At 39.1% G+C, this 25,140-nt stretch overlaps 1 protein-coding gene across 1 annotated transcript; it reads right to left on the bottom strand.

Moving 5' to 3' along the window:
* Positions 1–391: 391 nt before the first annotated feature.
* LOC139717302 (haloacid dehalogenase-like hydrolase domain-containing 5) lies at positions 392–25,140 on the bottom strand. Its single transcript, XM_071628793.1, has 8 exons — positions 24,836–25,140; positions 19,487–19,693; positions 11,139–11,251; positions 6,562–6,658; positions 5,482–5,690; positions 3,961–4,006; positions 2,267–2,409; positions 392–824 (listed from the first exon to the last, which is right to left on the bottom strand). The coding sequence occupies exons 1-8, from the start codon at positions 24,962–24,964 to the stop codon at positions 392–394; spliced, it is 1,377 nt and encodes a 458-aa protein (XP_071484894.1). The 5' UTR covers positions 24,965–25,140.

The following is a 25,140-nucleotide window of genomic DNA, read 5'->3' as shown; positions in this document are numbered from 1 at the left end:
AAAACCCAATTGAGTGGCAAGAGAGAGAGAGAGAGAGGGAGGTAGGAGAAAGAGTGAAACAAAAAGGCATTGAGAGTAAATATATACAGAAAGAGGCACACACACGAGAAGGGGTGTCAGAAATGAGCAACTAAGTAGTAAAAGAAAAACAACAAAAAGTAATAAAAGAATGAAAATGGAAAAAAAACAATCTGCCATTTACAGCGCTCCAATCTCAAAAACACACCACAATTGAAAGCCCACAAGTGCTTAAGCAAAATCCATAAATTTGGACAAGCATTGGTGTACAAGACATCTATAGGGACCATCCCCAACCCCAACCCCTCCCCTCCAAAAAGATAAGAGAGAAAAAATAAGGAAAATAAATTACGGAAACTAAGAAGGGGTGGTGTCACGAGAATTTCTCGAGCTCAAAGATGCGCTTGATCGCCTCGAGGACGTCGTTGACCTCGATGGTGGGGCGGCACAAGTCCTCGTTGAACTTAAAGTCCCTGTGACCGTGATCGAGCGCCACCTCCGACTCCCGCTCGATCTGCTCCACGTTCACAGCCTTGGAGTGGACGCCGGTGCAGACCAGCACCGACTCGATGCTCTCGGCCCCCTCTTCAGCAATGATGTCGTTCCAGTCCGAGTTGAGGTCCACCGCAGCCGCCTCCTCGTCACCCTGGTGCTGGACGGTGCCGCAGAGGGACGGCCGGTACTTGTCTCCGGGGTCCGTGGTGGAGCTGCCCAGGCTTACACTCTTCTTGACCCTGCTCATATTCATGTAGGTGAGGTAGTGGTTGTACAGGTTAGCACCGTAGATGTCCGTCATGGGGTTATCCCTGCAAGGAAAAACACAGAAGGTAGTCCAGATTATGGTAAAACGCCACGTCACTACAGGTGTGTGTCTGTTTGTTTGTTTGCTTTGTGTTTTATTCATTTAAAAAAACATCAAACATTTCTGCATGACTAAAACTCCACTCCATATTTAATGGAATTGACTCACACAAACCGAACAGCAACATGTTCAATAAAACTGGACAGAAATTAATACATAGAATGTGTAAGTTATTTTCGCCATGTCAGGAATAATTGGTGACAAATACATAAGTAAATCTGTTGAGATGAGGATGTCATGCCCTAAGAAGTCTCCCACTAGCTTGCATACAACTCTTCACTTCATATCTGTCCTTCTGAAATAAATTCCAGAAAAAAAAAAAAGAAACTATATCGTCTGAAGTAAATCATCTTAAAGTCATAATGATTTGGAAGTAATACTTTTTTTTCTTTTTTTTTTTTACAAAGGGAATAACATTTTCTTATTCATGAACTGACCAACGTTTTCGTGTACACAACATTGGAAGAGTCATGAGGCAATGACATACCACACTAAGCTCACCTTAGTCGCATATGTATGACTGTGCCCAAGCTCACTGTTTTGTGACATGTTGTGAAACTTTTAAAATTTCACAACTTGTCTGATATTAATCAAATTTTCACAGTAACATTTTTTTTTACTGCTCTGGTTTTAATTAAATTTCTCCATTTTTTCTTTTTTTTTTTCAAAGTCAATTTTGAAACTGGAGAGGAGTGTCCCTTTCATTTGGCAACTCCATAAAGCAGTCAGAACATCCCTGAAAGCCGTTCAAAATTCATCCAGGTACGTTGCAGATTGATCCTATCAATTCCCCTGCAGACGAGACAATAATGCACCACCACAGCTGTTCCTCAAGGCCCAACAAATATTATTCTTGCACATTTGCCAAGTACCTATCTGGAAAACAAGGTCAGTTTGAATAGTGTGGGTAGGACACTTCCAGGTATCATTGACAAAAGCGTTCTTTCATTAAATTTTCTCATATAACATGACAGGACTGTTGCAAGGCAATTGCCTCTCCATTGCCTCTTCTAATTTGGCAAATATGTGATTGCAACTTATTGCACTGCTTGAATATTTCTCTTTTTTAGTCTAATTCAACCGAGAGTTCTTCCTGTTCTACTAGCTTGACTTCACTCTTCTTATCATATCAATTTGAACATAAGAGTTTGCCATTAAATATTCCTGAGCACTCGCTCTTCAATCTTAGGGACCAGTGCTATGAGGAGGAAATTGAATGGTCACTCATTCATTTCTTTAAGCCTTTACATGTCCAAGCACTTAGTCTAACTGGCTAATTTTTTCCAATTTGGTGGAGAAAGCACTCTAGTATGAGTCAAGTGGCAAACAACACACACTCGGGGTCAAACAACCATGATTTCATGACTGCTGTACTGCTGCCCTCACCCGATGGCGTAGAGCGTCCTAACCGGCCGCTGGATACCCATGGTCCGGGCCTGCTGCTTGAGGACGTGCTCGGCGTAGTGGTAGGTGATCTGACTCGGCTTGCCTGTTAGTACTGTGTAGCGCAGGTCCTGGCCTGTGATTTTCTGCATTTGTGGGAAAGGCAGATGGTAAGAAGCTATGGTAAGTTAAGGATCATCTTCCTGCACGAGATCTTCCCACAGGTGATCTCCCACTGAAAGCACAAGAGTTGGAGTGCCTGCCCTATACACATAGAAATTATGGTATGTTGGAAAAGTTGAAAGATGAGGTAACCAATTTCTCATCCTTGATATGGTAATTTTAATCACTTACATCCTCTGGTCACTTTACCACCAAACAAGAGCTATCAATAAATATAAACAAAGAAACAAAAAGATCACACATACATATAAAAACACAAACACACACACACAATCTACTTCTGCGACAAAGATATCATGGTGAACTAGAGAAGCACTCGGAGAGCGCAGACCTCCACCAAGAAGTTCATTTCAACCATACACATATGCTGGAAATTGGCTAATATCCTGATACAGAAGCCTTTTGTCTACGTAATCAGCTTCCTGCTATGCGGCGCTTTGCCACAGCGCGCATGCAAACCTCAAATACACGCAGCTTGAACTCCCAAGTTCATTGACCCTAATCTATAAAAAGATCAAAAGTTCTTCAACAATTTATAAAAATTCCCGGATCACTACCAAAATTTAATCATCTGTTGCTTGTGTCATTATCAATTTTTTCCTGTTAGTTTCATTAAAATCCATTCACAACTTTTTGAGTTATTCAGCACACAGACAAACCAACGCCGATGAAAACATAACCTCCTTCCTTGGCATAGGTAATGAATGGGGATAGCATAATCGTTAATGTATAATCCAGTGGGGACCTAAACTCCTCTGACAGCTGCACATTGGGGTAGAGGTGAATAGGACATAGCTACTACACTGACATTACGGATCTTATATCACACTCAAAGTCACATCAAATGACCTTTACTGCATAAAGGAGGTCAATCGTCTTGTTTAAAAAGAGGGGGTGTTACAGGGGAGGCAACCTCACATGTTTACTTAGGAGCAAAGTCTACAGGGCTACACTGATGTATCAACAGTACCTTCAAAGAACAAACAAACACACACACACACACACACACACACACACACACACACACAAACAAACACACACACACACATGCCAATATTATGTACACAGTTCAACACTAAATTTTTGTCTATGATGGCCCACTTGGGCCACTGAAATCTTTGAATTTGAAATTTCAGTGGCCCAATTAATTGGAAATACAAAAATGAACTTTGAATTGCATCTGCCTGAACGGGCCACCAAAAGATAACAGTTTTGAAAATTTGGTGGCCCGACATCAATTTTTAGTGGCCCCGGGCAATAATGTCGTACATTGTTCTTGTCTGGAGTAGGCGTGACCTACAATGTACAGGGTATGATGTGCCTAGTTGGTACTGTTGAAGGTAGGCTATGACAGGTCATTAACCCGTTGAAGCCTAGTCCCAAGTATACTTGGGCAGGTTGTCTATGGGATATTCGTGTTGTAGCAAAATCAGCTTGTCCTCAGTGGGTTAATGGACAACTTGCAGATACAGAATAATACAGAATAACATTTACAAGTGTAGATGTGCACATACCTTGTAAAGTGCTTCCAGACACAACAAGAAGGATCCATGGCCCAACCTGAAAGCAGAGATTGAGACAGTCATCAATATTTGTTCATGGTTGCATAATGAACCTCAATGTCCTTCACTACTCATTCCATGACTAAAAAAAGAAAAACACTGACAAAATTTAACCCAGGCATGGGCTGTAAATGTGAAAAAGTTTATTTTTCACACTGCAGCAATTTCAATGAACTTATCATTGATTTCAGGGTTGAGAATACTTTTGCATGTATACCTGATGGTCTCAAAAAAAAAAAAAAAAAAAAAACCAAGCATAGGCTCAAAATTGCTAAAATATTTCCCATTTACAGCATTCCAACAAAAAAGGACAGAAACAAAATAAAACACATATCTTTGGCTGCTTGCTGACTATTAACTGAAGATGACTTTAAAAAAAAGAAAGGAAAAAATCCTGTGCGGAAGCTATGCAATAGTAGAAATTCATACAAAGAGTGAAGAATCAGGATAAACGCAATTACAAGGAGCACAGTGCATTAACCCGTTGTCCCCCCCCCCCCCTCGACAAGTGTATATCACATGAAATTGACAGAAGCAACAAGGTGGTACTTGTAGAGGGAATATATATAAAAAAGAGCAGAAGTACAGTTGTGTGTACATCAATGCTAAACTGACTGGTCCTTTAATAGCCGTATTTTAAGCTCCACAATATCTTCTGCATTTCGATAAATGAATAAGTAAAGGAACAAATGTATAAATAGATATATACTTAAAATAAATATGCATGCATTCATGCATACGAAATGCATTCATAAATGCATGCATATACAGAGCATACACTAACAACTATCAAATAAATGAAAAATACTTAAATAGACAAACATCTCCCACCAAACTTGAAATGTATATGCTTTCATTGAGGCGTGTCCGACATGGGTGAAATGTTCTTGACACCGACAATATTTACACTAGCTGCATATAAAAAACATCTCCAATTTTGACATATTTGATAGGATGGTTACAATGCTACCAGCTTCATGGAATCCATTTGTCGGCAGGATAGCAAACAAAAAAGATTAAATACTGTTGGGACTCCTTTGTCATAATAGGGTGTGTCTGCTCTGCCATGACAGAAACGGCATGGTTGACTGACCACTGTCTCTTCCTATCTCTTTAGAATCTATGGTTCTATTTAACAAAACAATTTAGATGTATTCTATTGGTGCTGTCAAAAGGCTGGATTCCCGCCTCCACCCATTGATTCAATGCTTAAATACCTGGAATTTAGTACAGGAAGAAACAGACAAATAAGCAAACATAAGGCTATCAAAGATGTACTAGTCATATGTATGTGTTGCAGAGTCATGATTCAATGGTCAACCTGGCTATTCCAAGTTGTCCATACACTGCAATGTTAACTGGTATCTCTGTAGCATTCCAATGGGCACAACTGCCATCATTTTGGAAATGATACTGCATGAATATGTAAATGAGTGAAAAATCAAATGTACAAAACAAGGAAGAGGTCGTAACCTTGGCAAGTGAGCCTCAGCCATCCAAAGCAGGTCCATGTTACAGCCGAGGATTGGAATGTGGGGGCGAGGTACGGCCATAGGCTTTTTCTCCAGCTGACCATCGGTCATCAGGACGTCCAGAATGAGCTGCAGGTTGGTCTCCCACCTGACTGGCTCGCCAAACAGCACCACTGCCTCGATCCGTGGTAGCAGCTTCTCTGCCGACAGCTGGAAGGGTTGGTAAAAGTGTCAACAATTTATAACACTGGTGAAAGGAAACAGTAATTAGCACTACTGAAAATGGATAGGGTATAGGCCAGTTTGTAATTCTGCTTTGCATACATGTGTATGAGCAGAAATAGGTCAATTTGTACCAACTGCCATGTGGATTGTAACTTCACTTCTATAAGTATCTGTGGTATAATGATTGTATATATAATCCTTATAAATCATACTTGCCAGACGATCCATCCAACAGTTGGTATTTGACAATATATCAGTACAAAAAGTTTATTTATACATTCAATGCAAAACAATGAATTATATGCTTCCCCACATGTTAACTGGCAGACCAATCTTGTCACCTGCTCTGCGCAAGTTAATTCTTTGACTGAACTCAAAGCCCATAAATTCTTATATTGCACGTCAAGCAAGCTTATAAATGCACACTGTCGCTTTGAAAGTGAGTAAAGTGCCTAACCAACTGAGAAAAAAGAAAGACTGTCATTTGTACCTATGTGCACATGAGCTAATTACGAACTCGCTTATTCAAGTCAACTGCCTGCACAATGGCTCTTATATACGTACATGTACTATGTACATTATCTGATATTTAATACATGAGAAGACACTTTTAGATGATAGTCAATAACAACCATAGGTGTGATCTACCACTTGGAAAGAACACACCTCGACGAAATCCATTTCTTGTGTTAGAAAGTTTAATACCATGGAGGAGAAAAAGATATTCAAGAAGATTACGAAGACACAGGGAAAGGAGAAGAGGAAGAACAAGTAGGAGGAGGAGGAGGAGGAAGAGGAGGGGAAGAAGGAAGGAGGAAACATTTTACAAATTTACATAACTGAGGAGGCAACTTACACTAGATGATGGTCTCCTGCGCTTGTGGCTGACGCAGTCAAGGTGGGGGTAAAGGTCCCGCACCTCCTCTATTGTTGTCACCTTTGTAAAGCCAAGCCTGTTAATGGGGTGGGGGAAATCCCTTAGGTTAAGGAAGCAGACCCAAATGGCCAATATTCCGCATGCACTTTGTGTAGTTTCATCATATATCAATATTCATAGATGGGTGCATTCTCTTGTTACACAGCAGCATGATAACATCACGTCAGAAGAAAAATGGGAAAAGAAATTGCCAGGGAAGGCTAGAGGTGGAGGGAAGACATATTGCATTTTAGTGCCTCACAATTTTAGGAGGAAGGATCACACACATGAAGAGAAACCCATGAAAACTTAACAAGGGCAACATCATATCTTTCACTAGCTAGCCCTGATTTTTGTCATTTTTGCCCATTTGTTTTCTCTATTCTTCATAGAAATTTTGCAGGGAAAACAATAAGAGAAGTCTTGAACAAGAGCAAATCATGAGCTTGTTGAGTATCATGAACTGACACAGGTAAATTGTACATGGTCTGTGACATAGCTGCCTCAACCTACTAAGAGAATTGAAGTTGAATGTTCAGCTGGGAGCACAATCCTGGGGTCATTGCATCATGACATATATACTTTGCAAACTTGGACTTGTAAGACAGATTTTGCAACCACGAACCAACCATAGTGAAGGAATGAGAAATAGTTATCACCCCCTTTCAGAGGAAGATCTTGGGATTTCCCACCCTAGAGCCAACATCCAGTGTGTTTGTGTTACTGGAGGCACTACTTTTGCAAAGTTGTTAATTTTACAAACATCAATTGACTTGCAAAATTCATGAAAATAAATTCAGCATCACACATAATGTACATATATACGATTTATGCCACGTACGTATGCAGCATTTTACATGTTAATGATATAGATGTGGCAATTATGGCATCATTGGCAAATTTCATGAGTGGTTTCTGAGACAGTAACCCTCATTATTACTTAAGCACACAGTTCTCCCCCCCCCCCCCCCCCCCAAAAAAAAAAAAAAAAGTTCTTGGCAAGAGTTTTTGATATCGCTACACAAATGATGTCATTACAATATTGTCATAATTACTGCTTATATACATGTATTTCTTATATAATTGGCAGCATTTGTTTCTCTTTCTCTATATAAACAGCATATATGACATGAACTCCCCGATTAAGCCAAGTGAAGTAGAAGTGACAAATTATGCCTTTAATGACAACCTTTGATTGGCCAGCCAGACTGCAAAAGTGGGGATTATATGTGAGGGGCTGCGCCAGCAAGGCATGTCAGTTATAACAGGTGATATCCTGTGCCCCTGAATCAATGAGGGCACCAGCACAACTTACAATAAAGAAATAAAATCTTTCTTATCATTCTCTCCTTCTTTCTCTACCTACTTTTTTGTTCTTTGTAGATCCCCTCCCCCCCCCCCCCTCACCTAATTCCCCAACCCCAAGGATTTGACAGGGTGGGTTATTATGGCAAGGAAAAAAGCAACTTTAACCTTTAGTCAGAAACTGATGTTCATGAGAAAAGAGGTGTGATGTCAGAAGCAAAATGTTGTAGGAACACGTTTTCAAAGAATTCTACAACATGCCATTCCTTGAGAAAAGTACCAATATCCTCTACTCACTCACTGGTAAAAATAATGATTATAGTTTAAGGGAAAATATCATTTCTCTAGAATTCTGAAGGAGATAAGTCAATGCACTGCTCTTTCATTATGCCCGAAAAAATGGAATATTCTCTCTACATTCTCTTTTTGTCCTACTACTAGGGCATCTCAAAATCTCAAAGTCTTTTTGTCCAGGAGTGATGACAAATGGATTTAACAAAGACTTCAGGAACTTTCAATACAATTGAACGTGCTGTTTGATTTTTTCCCTAAAATGCACTAATGCCTTCTACTAATATTTCGGCATTCATTGAATCTATATGAAATTAATTTTTCTTTTTAAAAATGGAATTGGGACAAAGCAGGATTTGAAGAAACATTGTTCTTGTACTTTCTATATTCTCTTCATATTGTCTTTGGGGCATCTCAAAATGTCAGTCTTTTTATCAAGTGATGACGCTACATGGATTTAACAAAAACTTCATGAATGTTCAATGTAATTGAACATGCTGTTTGATTTTTCCCTAAAATGCACTGATGCCTTCTACTAATATTTCCGCATTCCTTGAATCTATACCCTGGAATGAATTTTTCTTTAAATTGGATTGGGGCAAAGTAGAATTTGAAGAAACATTGTTCTTGTACTTTCTATTTTCTCTTCATATTGTCTTACTATTGGGGCATCTCAAAATGTGAGTCTTTTTTATCCAGCGATGATGATACATGGATTTAACAAAAGCTATGATTACAATTGAGCATACTGTTTGATTTTTAATGACAGTGTAACAACACTGCTTCCAACTGAAACATCTCACAAAGCATTTGACAGAACTGGTAATGGTTGACATACTACATGTATAAACAGAACCATTGTATTTGCTTTTTTTATGTCAGGGTATCCATTGGGAGTATGGAAAAAAAGGGGGTGAATACTTTCCATCCTTAATGTTCATATTCTTATTTCACTTTCTAATCTAGTCTTTGTTTTGTTTGAATCACAGATTGTAGTAGAAGAGGTCATTCAAATTGAATGTTGCACAAATGAAGTACACAATACATCATACACTTGTACTGTAAAAACTTAAAGGCCATGGCCGTTCAAACAAATACACACACACACACATACACACCTCAATAATCTAATAATAATAATTTAATAATAATAGCACCACAACAGCACCTCTTGTGCACTGGAACACTGAGTGTTCACCAGAGCTTGCATATTAAATGATTTCATTCTCCAATAACATGTACTAAAAACAATTAGCGGCAATACAAAGAAAAAATTTTCCAAGTAAACAGTGCGCCATCTTTTCTAATGAGTTTGCTTGAATCTTATGACTTTGTTATAAAATTACACTAATCCCATTTATCTAATGGAGCCATTTGCTTGGTCTTGCCAAGTGACACCATCACAATGTTTGCTATGTACATGTAATACCACCAAAACTACCCACTTCGCAGTCAAAGTGCTGGCAGATTTGCATAAATTTCATACGTTTGTGATGTATCCACATTCTAACAATCAATGATTTCTACAAAATGTAGCCAATACATTTTCCAACTGCATCATTTACAGACAGATGTACTAGCTGACTGTATTCTAGTTCCTAATCAACAAAATGTATAGAATGAGGAAATATGCATAAGGTCCACCACTTAAAAAAAAAAAAAAATGAAAATAATAAAACTCTCATGGGGTCCTGCTAGCCACAAGATGCAAAACTCTTGACCTTTTCAAACATCAGTCCTGACAACGTGGATCAGTTTGCAGCCTTTCTACATGACATGGCCTTCAACCATGTTCTCGTCATTCTGGCACTTTGGATTTGGGTAATAAAGCTACATGTATGTATTTGCCTGTCTGCTGCTTTGTTCAGACAGGAAGTCTGAAGTTTGGTGTTGCATTGTGGGAGAGCCCAGCTGACAGTGACGCTGTAGAGTCATGACAGTTCAGTAATGATTTTTTGATACATGAGAGTCAAGTGACATGGCCATCACATATAACCACCACATCCTGTGTTGCACACCCATGAAAATGTCTATAATGTGTCAGCATCTCCAAATGTAATTCTGAAGGTGAGAATCATAATTATGAAAGTGCTTCGGCATATGCCTTTAATGAGTAGCTGTTATAGTGTATGTGTCATTAATTATGCAAGATTGAAAGCTTATGCTTTGAGATTGATTCATTTTCTTGAAATCATATCACACACACCTGAAAAGACGTCCATATTTTACACTGTACAAGCTTGTATGTTTCATACGTTGCATCAATGATGAATGCGCAAGGTCTCCTTGCATTCATGTTTAATTGTAAAAGCGTTATACAGGTAAAGTACATGCACTGCTTGTGATTGGTTAGGCTACATCACATGATCGTGTGAAAATTTCGGCATAGGGCATGGTTGTGCCCTTTACTGTTGATTTTGGCATGAGGGAATCCCCTGTTAATAAATAGTACATGAGTCATTTGTTTATAATTGCTATTGTTTGGGAATCAGCAAGAAAACTTCTTTAATGCTATCAATTACAGAGAGAACAAAGTTGTATGGTTTTATCAACAGGAAGAAGCTTTTGCATCTTAGATCTAAATGAAATCAGTAGAAGATCTAGTATGGCCTACACCTACGGTAAATGCATCTAGTAGATCAAGGGGTCTATCAAATATTTGCTGCATTTTGCTGTTCTATTTCTGCACCAGTACAAGTACTGAACTATAGAACTCGGAATACTAAATTGTCCCTCATGCACTTCTATTTTACCTCAGTGTGTGGCCTCATTGAAACACAGTAGCACTCGTATAGTTGTCGCTTTATAATCACATACAGTGCATAACAGAGCATGCACGGATTGCATAATATTGCACAGATTTGCCATTTCACTCTAATATCACAAGAATGTTTCAAAGTGACAGGAAACAGCAAGGATACATGTTTGCGATTTCCACCACAGGTCCCTGGCCAGAAACCAAAACGTGCTTCTCGTGGAACTGCGGTAAAATTCTCAGGGGACTGTGTGACATCACCACCTGGTCTGGCACAATCTGAAAGTGAAAGGAAGATAAGAGAGCAAGCGGTCAACAGATATGATGTCATCAATGGTTATAACTGGTCAACTTACGATATAGGCAATTTTGTCTCAAGTGACGAGATCAACATCACAGTTTAGATCTTAGGGAGTGGGGAATGACAACATGGTAGTGAATTCACAGTCTGATACTGCAAATGCACACATTTTTGCAGTGCATTGCCGGTAATCTTTGCATATTTCGCACTTCTTCTGGCTACAATTGCACAAATCCTAAAACCTGCAATAATATCTTCACAATTTTCTCTGCACATTTTTAATGGGTTGACAATTGTGCATAGTAAATTCAAGAACCCACGAATGTTTTTCAGCAGCTCAGCGTGAAAAAATGAATAATGCAAAAATATTGATGTTTACGGGAGGCATACATCGTAATATGGACAGAGTTACAGCGTATTTACATACATTTTCCTCAGACACTTGAAAGGGTTCCTTGAGTATGCTAACAGACAATTTTTTTTTTTCAAATACACAAAGTGTTACAGTTGTATGCTGTACTCTGTGTAAGGGCCATCTATACGTACATCAAATGATTTTGTGTGAAGGAATGTTACATGTCTAATTAATAAATTGTAACATGAGCACACAGAATTACAGTGTTAAACCTATAGCAATGATATTACAATACATTATCAGGTTGTCGATATCATTAACAAGGAAAAGTAGAAATTACGCGGTGCGTAATATATGTCCCCGCCGGAAGTAGCATTTTGTAGCAAAATGTGCAATATAGGTAAAAAATCAAGGTCAAAGGTCAAAGAAGTCAAAGGTCATAATTCTGTGTAAAAGTTTTGAAGCCCTCACCTAGTGCCATCACATAAAGCAAACGGAATCGAAATCGGGTTAGAAATGGCGAAGGAGTAGCATTTTATAGCCAATGTACAATACAGGTCAAAAATCAAGGTCAAAGGTCAAAGAAGGCAAAGGTCAAAATTCTGTGTAAAGTTTTGAAGCCCTCACCTAGTGCCATCACATAAAGCAAACGGAATCGAAATCGGGTTAGAAATGGCGAAGGAGTAGCATTTTGTAGCCAATGTACAATACAGGTCAAAAATCAAGGTCAAAGGTCAAAGAAGGCAAAGGTCAAAATTCTGAGTAGAAGTTTTGAAGCCCTCACCTAGTGCCATCACATAAAGCAAACGGAATCGAAATCGGGTTAGAAATGGCGAAGGAGTAGCATTTTGTAGCAAAATGTACAATATAGGTCAAAAATCAAGGTCAAAGGTCAAAGAAGGCAAAGGTCAAAATTCTGTGTAGAAGTTTTGAAGCCCTCACCTAGTGCCATCACATAAAGCAAACGGAATCGAAATCGGGTTAGAAATGGCGAAGGAGTAGCATTTTGTAGCAAAATGTACAATATAGGTCAAAAATCAAGGTCAAAGGTCAAAGAAGGCAAAGGTCAAAATTCTGTGTAGAAGTTTTGAAGCCCTCATCTAGTGCCATCACATAAAGCAAACGGAATCGAAATCGGGTTAGAAATGGCGAAGGAGTAGCATTTTGTAGCAAAATGTACAATATAGGTCAAAAATCAAGGTCAACGGTCAAAGAAGTCAAAGGTCAAAATTCTGTGTAGAAGTTTTGAAGCCCTCACCTAGTGCCATCACAGGCCTCGAATTAACCGACGGCCACCGACGGCCATGGCCGTCGGTGCCCCTCTCGTTGGCCGCAATGCCTTTTGTTTTTTTATCAAAGTTACGGCCAAAAAAAAATGTGCCCTTTTTCTTGGGGCCGTGGTGCCCTTTTAGAATGAAAGTTATTATTTATGACGTATGATATGCCCTTTCTCAAAGTCTCTTTAATAAGCTTGAACAACTTTCCTGATCTCAAATATCATACCTTCAGTTCACTTGCGTCCCGATATATCTGATTCAAACTCAAAGTATCTTTCCGAGATACGAGACGACGTGTACCTACATGTACGCCCGACCGGCTTTTACCATCCCGACTGCCTCCGCAGCGCAGCGGCCGCGATTATGTACTAGCTAGGCAGCGCATATTCAGATAGAGTAGTGAAGAGTGAACTCCAAGTTCACCAAGAAAAAAAGAAAAATCCCACGATGCCAAGGTGTGCCAGACTGGGGAATGGGGAGGGGTGGAGAGAGAGAGAGACCAATCAACAGAAGAAACCGCGCGTACTGGCGCATTCTTGGAGGTCATGAACTGTCTGTCACAGACTAATCATAGCAATCTACACGCGCACGCAAATTCCTTTGCCTTGTGGTTTTGCCAGCCAGCTGTCGGAATGTGCTTTGAAGTTTCATGGCAGCCTGGCTGGCCTGAAAGGGTGTTGAGTTTCAATCAATACCTACTGTTGTTTTATTCCTGTTTAAAAAAATGTTGTTTCACTGATAGAAACGCGGAGATCGGGAATGTGTTACAGCTGTAGGGAAGAGGTTTTTGTTGTGTTTTGCACTTTGTGTGTGTGTGTGTGTGTTTGTTTGTTTTTCTCGGTTTGTTTTTCTTCTTTCATTTTTCATAAACACCAAACATGCCTTTTCCAAAGTGGCCTTGGTGCCCCTCTGACTGACTTAAGTGCCCTGGCCTCTTGGAAAAAGTGCCCTTTTCTAAATGGCCGTGCCCCTCCAAAATCCTATTTCGAGGCCTGCCATCATATAAAGCAAACGGAATCGAAATCGGGTTAGAAATGGCGAAGGAGTAGCATTTTGTAGCAAAATGTACAATATAGGTCAAAGGTCAAGGTCAAAGGTCACGACTGAAATTCTGTGTAGAAGTTTCAAAGCTCCCATGTAGTGCTATCATATAAAGCAAACAGAATCAAAATTGGCTCATAAATGACAGAGAAGTAGCAAATTGAAGATTTTGATCACACACGGACGCACACACGGACACACGGACGGACGGACAGACGGACGGACGGACACACGGACACACACACGTACGGAGCCCGTTTCATAGTCCCCTGCTCGAACTCGTTCGGCGGGGACAAAAAAAAAAATCAATTCATAGACAAATCAGCTTTCCATATATTGATACAAGACTACACAATAACATTTCTCTTGTGATTGTGTTTTCATACACATTTGCATGTACTGCAGATCCAAGAGGTATAATGTTTCAATACAAAAGCAATCAGTGGAGTCACTTCCATGTATACACAATTGCCAGATTTTGGCTTATTATCACAAAACATCTGTGGATATGCCCTCAGTTCGCTCATACGAGTACAACTCGAGAAGGATCATATTTGTAGTATAGTGGCATTTAACATCATATGCTCAACATTTGAAGGATGTCATTAACGTCAGGTCATACAGTACCACTTGACGAGCAACACTGGAAGTTTTCACATTTACAATCCATACAGCATTGAGGATCAATATTGTCAATGTTGATGTGTACACATTGTGTACTTTTTTCAGCAAACCATAACTATCTAGGGTAACACTACTACAAGGTAACACTAACAGGGCTACTTCTTCAGTAAGATGCCCAATAAAACTGAATATGTATAATATTGTACTGCACAGGTGTACCATTCATAAGCCCTACCAGAGAGAGATCTTTCAGGCCCTGCCCTCCCCCCACCTCCTCCATTTCAGACAAGGGAATATACAGAAGTTGATTCCCCCTCATCTTTGTAGCAGACTCAATTAAACCAGACAGACAAGTAACACAAAACTGCTCACCTCACACACTGAACACATACTCAATTCAATCATGCCTCATATTGTGAACACCCAGCGGACTCCAGTCTTGCTGGCCCACAGAACTTTTTATAGCAACTGAGGACATCCACTGATGTGTGTAAATTCTTTGAAATGGCCTTTTAATTAGGGGAGTTCACAAGGACAAGACAGGGAGGTACAATTGTACCTCTGTACAGAGGCACACACATACGTTTGTACATACACTGTCACACATATGAATTTATAAACATCATACATCACCCACACAATCATCATTTAGTATTCTAAAATTTGATACAATCTACAGTGTACATATTTTCTTTTGCTACAAAATTGTATGTACAACATGTACATCTGGTAAAACTAAACACACTATAGACACCCTAATCACATACTGTAGGCAACCACTTTATAATTCCTTGGGAAAGCACAAAGTTTACGTGTGAAGGAGCTTGGTTATGACAACATACAGTATATCCTACAATAATTCTTACTGTTTGTGAAAAAGGCACAGTTTGTCTATGAAAACATCATCCCCCCCCCCCCCCCCCCCCCCGATCTGACAATCAAACGCTGTTTGACACAGGTTGTGAAAGAAATGGTTAAAGTGAAAATAAATCACAGACAATGTTAGCAATCCGGGGACATGTTACAATGGTTTCTCTCTCATCAGAAAAGACAAAGATCCGTGACTGTAACATCGGTTTGCTGAAATTTTGACAAGAGCATGAGAGTTGGTATGTACAGTCGTGTACAAAATATCTATCATATACCACAAACTTTTGACTTGCAAATTACAATGAAAGAACTTCAATAATGCTATGTAACCCACAAAAAAAAGGGAAAAAAATGTATTTCTATAATGCATGTACAATGTCTTACATCATTCCATCACTGGTACCACTACGCAATATATATGGCGAGTCTAATTTTCTGTGAATCAGGACTCCCCTACAATTTTGCTAGTGGTTAAATTCACGATTGTGGAGTACAGTTACTGAACAGAAAAATGTGTTTGTGCACGTCACATTCATGTTGGAATCAGAGTTAATATTTTTGTGTCTTTTCAAATTAACAAATAGAACAGATTCTTGCCATCCACAAATTTTGCAAAAAAAAAAAACCTTGCAAAATAATTGGTGTACACAGTACATGTATGGTTTTGTTAATTGCATGGGGTATGTTTGTATCTGAGCCACGGTTGCACACTAACCCATTTTTTCTACCAGTCCGACCTGTCTGTCAGATCAGTAGCTACTAGTACCCATTTTTTTTTTTTTATCAATTATTTTTTACTGGTCTATTGCTGAAAAAGTTACTGGTCCCACAGTGATTTTTACTGGTCCTGGACCGTCGGACTAGTGTGCAGCGTTGCCTTAAAGGGATGGTACAGTATTGGTGGAGATGAGAATTGGACTTTTAACTTTTTGTGAGATACCAAGAAATTACTTATGATATAGTACAGAGCATACCATTTTAAGAGGAATTCAAAGTTTATTTGATGGAAATCGGGTTTGGAATGACTGAAATATCCAAAAACAAAGTAAAACAAAGCGATCGTAATAAAGTGTGGGTCCCACACTTTACGAGAACTGCTCTTTCTTGGATATCTCAGCCATTTCAAAATCATTTTTCATCAAATAAATGTTAAATTCCTCATAGAATTACACGCTCTTTCATATTTCATAAGAGGTTTCTCATTATCTCACCAACAAATGTTAGAAACCTGAAATTAGGTCTCAACCAAAACTATATAATCCCTTTAAGAGCAATTTTTGTCAACATTGACACTCGAAGCTGACTTGATCTCTTGAGGTGAACAATCATATGTGAGGGTAAGACAACTCGCACAATATGAAATTCTTCTCTTTCTCTCTCATAAAAGAATATTCTCTCTCTCTCCTTCTCGCTCATGAAAGAACATTGTTGTTTGTGGACTGTGGTATACAGTACATAAATGCATTATCAGTGCTTTGGAATCCAATATCATATGAAAGCTTGTTTATCAAAAATGTATCCTGGAGCTCTAAAATCAACCTCTCCTTCACAGAATTTCCCGAACTGCATCTTCCTCTCTCATATTCGTCATCATTTTTATAGGCAGACTACATCGGTACAAATAGTGCCGTATGTAAATCATATATTATGCCTAATCACTTCATATGGTGAATATAAAAAAAAAGAAATATCACAGGAATTACTCGGCCATTACAATTCTGCTTCAAGCGAGCAATATTTCAAAAGTGATGAATTTGACATTCATGGGTATTGAGATATGAAAATGGAAAGAAAAGAAAAATCCCTGTGCTTTCTATGTAGGCCCTACATGTACCTTAAAACTGGGAAAATCATATCTATTGATAAACCTGAGAACAATTTTAATAGCTCTACGGGGTGTAAATGCTTTGCTATAGACTGGAAGCCACAACAGCTGTGAACTGGCCCGCATCTTTTCTTCAAAAACCATACAGAATATGAAAGGAAACAATAAATGGGGCATTTGTCATTCCCCACCTCCCATCCCCCAACCCCCTCCCCCCTGTTAACTCTAACACCCCGCTGCCTGTCATTTGACTCACATGGCAGCAGGCACATGTCTGCCCACATGCACAGTATGATGGGGGGGGGGGGTAGAGATTCCGTGTAGACGTTCAGTGTCTGCCTTCCTACAGATGAGGACATGCGGGTTACAGTGACCTCACACATTGTATCCATACTGCTCCATATTCTCTCTTGTCTGTCACTCTATCTGTCTGTCTGTCTATATACTGCAAAAACTGTTATTACCTCCGCCAAGGACAGGAAGTTATGATTTCATCGATCAGCATTGGTTTATTTGCTTGTCTGGGACATGCAAAATACAACTCAAAAAGTTGTGACACAATTGAATGAAACTTACAAGAAAATAAATTTGATAATGACACAAAGAACAGCCGAGAATTTTTACGGATTTTTGGAGGATTTGGATTTTGTTCTTGTTTGCAGACAGGGTCAATGAACTTGGGAGTTCAAGCTGCGCGTATATGAAGTATACGTACAATGTACACTGAAGTGCATATTTGAAGTACACTGTATAAACGTGCATACGCACACTAAAGTATGTGATCTATTCGGGAGAGGTGCCGCTCAGCTACAAGCTGATGATGTATCAACAGGCTTTGGGAAACTGGACATGTATGGGTGGAAATGAGCTGCTTGGCAGAGATCTGAGCTCTCTACGTGCTTTTCTAGTTTTCCCGATGGTTCAATTTTTGTGAATTTCGGGAATCGCAAATTTGACATCACATGAAAATATCGCAGAGGCATTAATACACTTAGCCTCAAAGTAAAAATCAGGAAAACATCTCTTATCCTACGTGTATATATGGGGGAAGGGGGAGTTGTCCTGATACGCGAGGGTGAAGCGCTGTTCGCACATCAGATATCTATAGTACTGATGGCAATATCCCAATTGTGTGCCTTGGGAAGTTGATGTGAAGTGGTCACACTGACACAATGTACCAGCAGTAGGCCACAGTTTGTCATTAGTGTTAACTGTTATCATTCCAAACATACTGTTACTACTTGTGGTCTAGCATGTCAACTGCTTGTGGCACTTGTATTTGCATCATATAAACTACATGAATGCACATGTCGCGTGAATATTGGTTACAAATTTACATATTCCAATGCAATCTAAATTTGACCATCACCTGCACAGTATATTTTGTATATGTACAATTGTACAATGCATATTGAAAGACTGTTCACGAAAAAAATGCATGTACCATATGTACTGATATTTTTTTTTTTTTTTTTTTTTTTACAAATAGCTGTACCATCAAAACCACTTAATTCCATCTGTAGCCAAAAAATTTGATAAGACCCAGGGAATAATTTTCCTGGTATCGCATCGCAATGAGCTATGCATTTTTATACCACTGCTACACAAACTAACTTTTGTGTAGCAGTTTCTTACAAAGGAGTGTACAAGATATCATAGAAGATATTTTTCATCAGCTGAAATTGTTAATCAAATTTGAGTTTTGATATCACACAAATTTTTTTTTTCAATAATCTTTTTTTGATTTCTATAATTTCGCATAACGAACTATACACACACACACACTCACAAGATGGTGCACACTTTGATTTAATACTGCTAGATATTCACACGTATACCCCCCCCCCCCCCCAATACTTAAATACGTTACTTTGCCTACAAATTCCATATCTGGCATAACCTCATTGAGGGCAATACTGTAAAAGTGGAAATTTTCGCGGTGTTGAAATTTTCGCGCATTTTGAGCAACGAGAAGCAAGCGCGAAAATAAAAGCACGCGAATATTTTTGCATGCCACATGTTCCAGTACTTAATGTCTTGATTCCGCAGAATTAAAAACACGCGAAAGTCTTCTGACAAGGCCAACCGTGAAGTTAGTCGCGCGAAAATATCCACTTTTACAGTATGTTTGGGTTACTTTGATACAAACTTACTACATTATACTGACCTCTTGGGCAATGGAATGTTTAGTACATGTATGCTCCCTACAGTCAATACCTACCTTCACATTGAGTATGTCCGTCAACTGCTTCGCTTTCTGCTCCCGCAACGAGTTCCCAGCATTGGTGACGAAGACCGTTGGCACTCTGACCGCTCCTTTGCTATCGCAGAGGAGCTGGAAAGCCTCAAGGGCCTCTGGGAGAACATTCTTGCCCCTCACCAGGACTCCGTCGATGTCAAACAGGAGGCCAAAGTTTGGCAAGGGTTGCTGACAAAAGGAATAAATATAATGTAAAAAATGAATACAAATTGTCACCAAAAAATAAAATAAAATAAAATAACACACGCTTTTAACAGGGAAAGATTAGAATAGCAGCAAGTCAGACATGTGTCTGAAAGATTCATGCTATTGTTCAAAATCAAAGAATACACAGAACCAACATACCATTCATAACATCTACAAATATTAGCATAAATGAATACCAGTAATACAAGTACACAACTTGTCTTGCCACTTTCAAGAGATTACCAGAATGAGATCCTGAATTATCATATGTACACATTTATTAAAAGTACCTGTACCTAGGAGAAGAATTAGCCAAGGATTAATGAAACTGGACGAATGTTACATATATCTTGTAGTTACATGATCCCATCATAAACTGGATGCACCATATTGCAAACATTGGAAACCATGCTGTTTCGCTGTGATGCTGTCTCTTCATGATCTACAAAATCTCTCATCTTATGCACATCCTTAAATTCCAGAAACTTTTGCATAATTTTTCAAGGAGTGCATATTATCTTGAGAATCATTTTTTATCAATCAATTTGATGTTTTGCTTGTTTTTTTTTTGTTGGCAAAAGTGATCATTTCTAAATTCTTTTTGATCGTTGTCAGCATTGGATAATAGGACTAATCACGTCAAGTACTAGTAGATAGAGGGCATTTAGTTGTACAATATGTACTTATAAATGCGTCATTGGCAGTGCAGTGTTCAAAATCTTGACTATAAAATATAATAAACTTGTATAAGCTGAGCAGAACTGAGCTGAGCTGAGCTGAGCCTTTAGATGGCACCATACTTTCAGGATGTACTAGTGTACAGTATTTCCAAACATGTATCAGATCATTTCAGAACATTTGAGCCAAACTGGATATTGGAAAAGCTCCACATCGGCTTTGACTGCTGATATCATCATTCAAAACAGCACAGTTCATCATGAAGGTGAAATTATATCATCTGAGTTGTATAGTCAACATAGTCATACAACAGTGTACATTGTAGCTCAGTAAGAGTAAGAGCTAGGATAAACCCAGACTCATCACATTAAAGACTGAGTTTACAGTGGGCAGTTTGTGCTTGTGTCTAGGAGCATTTCGTCGGGTGCCCGTGCATTGGCCGCTAACTCAATACAATTTGTATTGTGTTAGCGGCCAATGCACGGGCACCCGACGATTTGTAACGGTTTGAAAAGCAAGCTAACTTTTCTTGTCAAAAGACAAAGTATTTTTCATTTGAAGTTTTTAGATAACTGGCTCGACTCTTGAATCTGGGCCAAAGTTGCCAGCTTCCACCAGCCACGGCTGGGATTCATGCTGGTAAGATCTTGGCTGGCCATCAATTGCAGCACCTCTGACTGTCATTCATGCTCCTGTCACTTTCTCTAACAAATTCTATGATTGCTCCATCTTCATTGCTGTTCACACTATTAGAATAATATAAATCCCCAATCTCAATGTTCATGTTGAAAGCAACATCAACCTTGTGAAATTCACCTGACATTTTCTATTCTCAGTCTATAGGTTTAGTAGTTGTAAGTTACAAACAATACAACAATCTGCACTGAAATGCCATGCTTGCATGCATTTACAGTAAGTAAACAGGCAGTGGAGGTTTTTATCTGTACCTTCTAATGAGTATTACTGCTTACGTTAGAAGTGTCCTGGATACATGTATGCAAAACTAGAGAAGCACTCTGAGAGCGCAGACCTCCGCCAAGCATGCAGCCCATTTCCACCCGCACTGATCTTGTTCTTCCACAGAGATCAGTGATTTCCACCAAAACTGTAGTAGCAAGCGTCTTTGATTTCCACCCATACGTACTGCATTGTGTGCTGAAAGCCGCCCAATTTCCCAATATAGCAGCCTTTGTTATGTCATAAACCCTCAGCTGCACCGCGCGCCTCGCCCTGGCAGAAACTAGAGCACGCACTTTAGTGCGCGCATGCAAACCTCAAATACACGCAGCCTTAACTCCCAAGTTCATTGACCCTACCTGCCAAAATATCAAAAATATCATAAATTCCCCCAAAATTCTTGGATCACTGCCAAAAGTTAATCGTTTGTTACTTGTGTCATTCTAAACTTTTCCTGCAAGTTTCATCTCTATCCGTTAAGTACTTTTTGAGTTATTTTGCACACGGACAAACGAACGAACCAACCAACCAACCATCTGACTAACAAACAAACCAACGGTAACGAAAACATAACCTCTCCCCTTGGCGGAGGTAATAACATTGTCAAATGGGCCAGTTTGTCATAGCGAACTGCTCTTCTTCAAACTATTCAAATTATTGCATTCGTGAGAGCTTCTTCTTTGTGTAAAGTCTTAAAGACCAAATTAAGTGCAATCTTAAGCATTTCAAAACCTCATAGAGCCTACAACTGTACAATAGGTAATTTTTAAACAACACATGGATCAGTGGAAATGAGAAAATGAGGAAATTAGAAAAGATAACTGCTTTCTATAACAGTTATCAAAATGGATGGTATGTTGCACATGTATTATGACTGATTATTTTTCATTAGAGAGAGTTTGCATGTCAGTAGAGGGTAGGAAAAAAACAAGTCTCTGCAGTTTCATTATTTATAACCCTACAAACTTGTACCTGCACAAAGTCACTCCAAATATATTTCAAACTATAGATTTGCACTGTGCACAGTACATTGTAGGTAGCAGACGTTTGTCTGGACGCTAGCATGACATTTGACACAATACAGGTATAGCTATTGCTGCTAATAAAGTGCTATGAGTGTGCCATATGGATGATCTTACAACCCTGCCACAAGATGACCCTGTGCCAAATTAGACTGCAGCTTGATTTGTACTTGATTTTATACGTAGTATACGCCACTACATGGTGACTTGTAGAGATCTGTTTTTGCTGTAATGTCTGCTGAGCAGCCCTCTGATAAACTACTGAATGAGATCCTGTGTACTGGTTTTTTTTTTCTTTTTTCTTTTTTGCAAATATTTACTGCTTTTTCCTTAAATGTACCCACAGCAAAAGACCATAGCCAGTAATATGATCAATATGCAATGTTTGTACATATACAATTGTATAGTGTAAAAAGTGTTGGACAATGTAAAAGAAAAGCAACATTTACATCTAGACTCATTGCACGTGGTCGGATTTTGGTCTGAAATATGAACTACTCTTTTTTTTCCAATCTTGAAACTTTATTTATGGACTGTTACGAGGTAAAGGTCTATAGATATGTAGTACATTCACAGCTTCTCTAGCAGTTAGGTATATAATACTTTTCAAAAATAAAAGAAATATACAGTCTGTAAGCAATACAGAGAAAAGTCTGATTATAAACGAAAAATTTACCTTCATAACATGCGGAATGAGTGAATGTAGCTGCAACAATATCAGCAGGACACATCAGTGAACGTTTGAGGAAAAAAGGAAAATCCGTTCAAAAGGTAGGTATAGAAGTCCCAATGGAATACATGCACTAACACTCAATCGAACCAAGTTTACTCCAACATACTTAAAGCGTGCGAATCAACGTGTGCTTTATCAAGCTCTTGACTTATCTTTACATGTGATTTTCTAATTCTATAGAGTCTATCATTTTTTGTATCTTTGGACTTTACATTTGGGCAAGTGAAAGTCATGTTCGGACAAGTGTTCTGCAACAATTTGAAACCTTGCCGGACTGGGCAAGTGGTAAAAAAAAAAAATGAAAAAATACAAAAAATGCTGCATTCTCTCAATCCTTAAAAGTCAGTTTTTGTTTTACTTCTATTAAACAGTTAGAGCATAGCGCATAGAGGGCCAAATCGTGATACCGGTCCCCTCTTGTTCTGCATGTGCGTCTTCACTATGTGCAAAGTCTATGGGGGTTGAAAGCAGTCACCGGCTATGACGAAATGAATGGTGGTGAATGGAGTGGCGGACAATTTCACGATAATGCCGCATGGAATACCGGTACATTTTTTTCTGTAGATGATCCTAGATCTACGTCTACGTAGTACAATGTACTGTAAAACATGATATATTCGCGGCATGAAATTTTCGCGAATTGGAGCTGACAGCCTTTTTCTTGGCATGAAATTTTCGCGAAGTGCCACTGGCGTTCAATGCATATAGTGTAAACAAGAACTTTCGCGTGCATTTTAATTTCGCGAATCTTGGCGCTCGCAAAATTCGCGAAATTAAAGTGCACGCGAAAATTCCTTGTTTTACGTGTACAGTATAGTGAGGTGCCCGCACCTCGTCAGGGGCTCGAATACCGTCACCTCGCTTAAAATTGTTTTAAGTGCACTAAACAAAAATTTATGCCCGGTACTGTGTTCAGTATGCTTGAAACTTGGCAGGGATACCACAACCAAGCAAATTGTGGTGAAAACCGAGCAGTTTTTCGCGAAAATCTGACATTTTAATAGGAATAAAGTATCATCACTGTCACCTGCACGCATCCTTTACGTGTATATGGGACTCGGGAGCATCGCAGTCACCTGCACACGTCTTTTACGTGCTTAGTCTATGGGAGCGCTGGTGACGAGTGGCGGGCCCCTTCCTAGGCGCACAACTATTCCGCATCGTTCGCGTTTGACGACGATAGCTGCAAATTTTCGATATCGATCAGTGAACTTGTAATTCCATTGGAATTTTCAGCATTTTTCCCGTATGTAACTTGGATTTCAAAGAATTTCAGTGGCGAAATGTGATTCAAATATGCGCAAACATTAACTATGACGAGGTGCGGGTCACCCGCCAAGCATACTGGTATCTACGTTTAACCACATTACAGTAGGCCTTGACTAGTTTCTATTAAAACAGTTAGTTTGTGGTAGAATCATTATTGTATGTTGAGTCCAGTACTGTACAGGCAGTAGAATGTCTCAGTGAGTCAGACTCAGAGTACAGACGTCTATGGATGAAAAAATTATTCAGAGTACGGTCGGTACGTGGTAAAGTTTATCAGTGTTTACATGGACTTTATGGTCAATCTCAACGATCTGATAAGATGATGGTAAATTCTCAATCTCATGTCAAGTTGAATAATCTCACGTCAAATAGGTTCTATATGCATGACTAAAATGGAGTCTTACAATCGTGACTATTATTTATAATATGACTAGCCAAAGATTGTAAGACACAAATATCACTCACCTCATCAACTTGTGATTGATGAGAAATTGCCCTCCTTGCAATCCTGTGACGGCTCTTGATTTCTTTCAAAGTTCCTCGTATTTGGGCCGAAAACAGTGTCCGTGTAGTCAAACGGCCCAATGAACCCATCCTCAAAAAATCAGTTCGAGGACAGAGTTAACAATTCCTCGATATTTCGAATGTAATCAACGACAACGTGAGATTAAATGGAAGTGAAGGTGTCGTCAGATAATCATAATGCGAAGAAACTGGAGGAACGAAAAGAAACCGGCGATTGTCTGCTCATCAGTTGGGGAACCGGACAA

The sequence above is a fragment of the Diadema antillarum genome, unplaced genomic scaffold (genome assembly GCF_040938485.1).
Source record: "Diadema antillarum isolate AM-2024a unplaced genomic scaffold, OU_Dant_1.0 scf00000074, whole genome shotgun sequence".
Lineage (NCBI taxonomy): Eukaryota > Metazoa > Echinodermata > Echinoidea > Diadematoida > Diadematidae > Diadema > Diadema antillarum.
The sequence above is the reverse complement of the archived record's forward strand: the minus strand, read 5'-3'. Positions and strand labels throughout refer to the sequence as shown.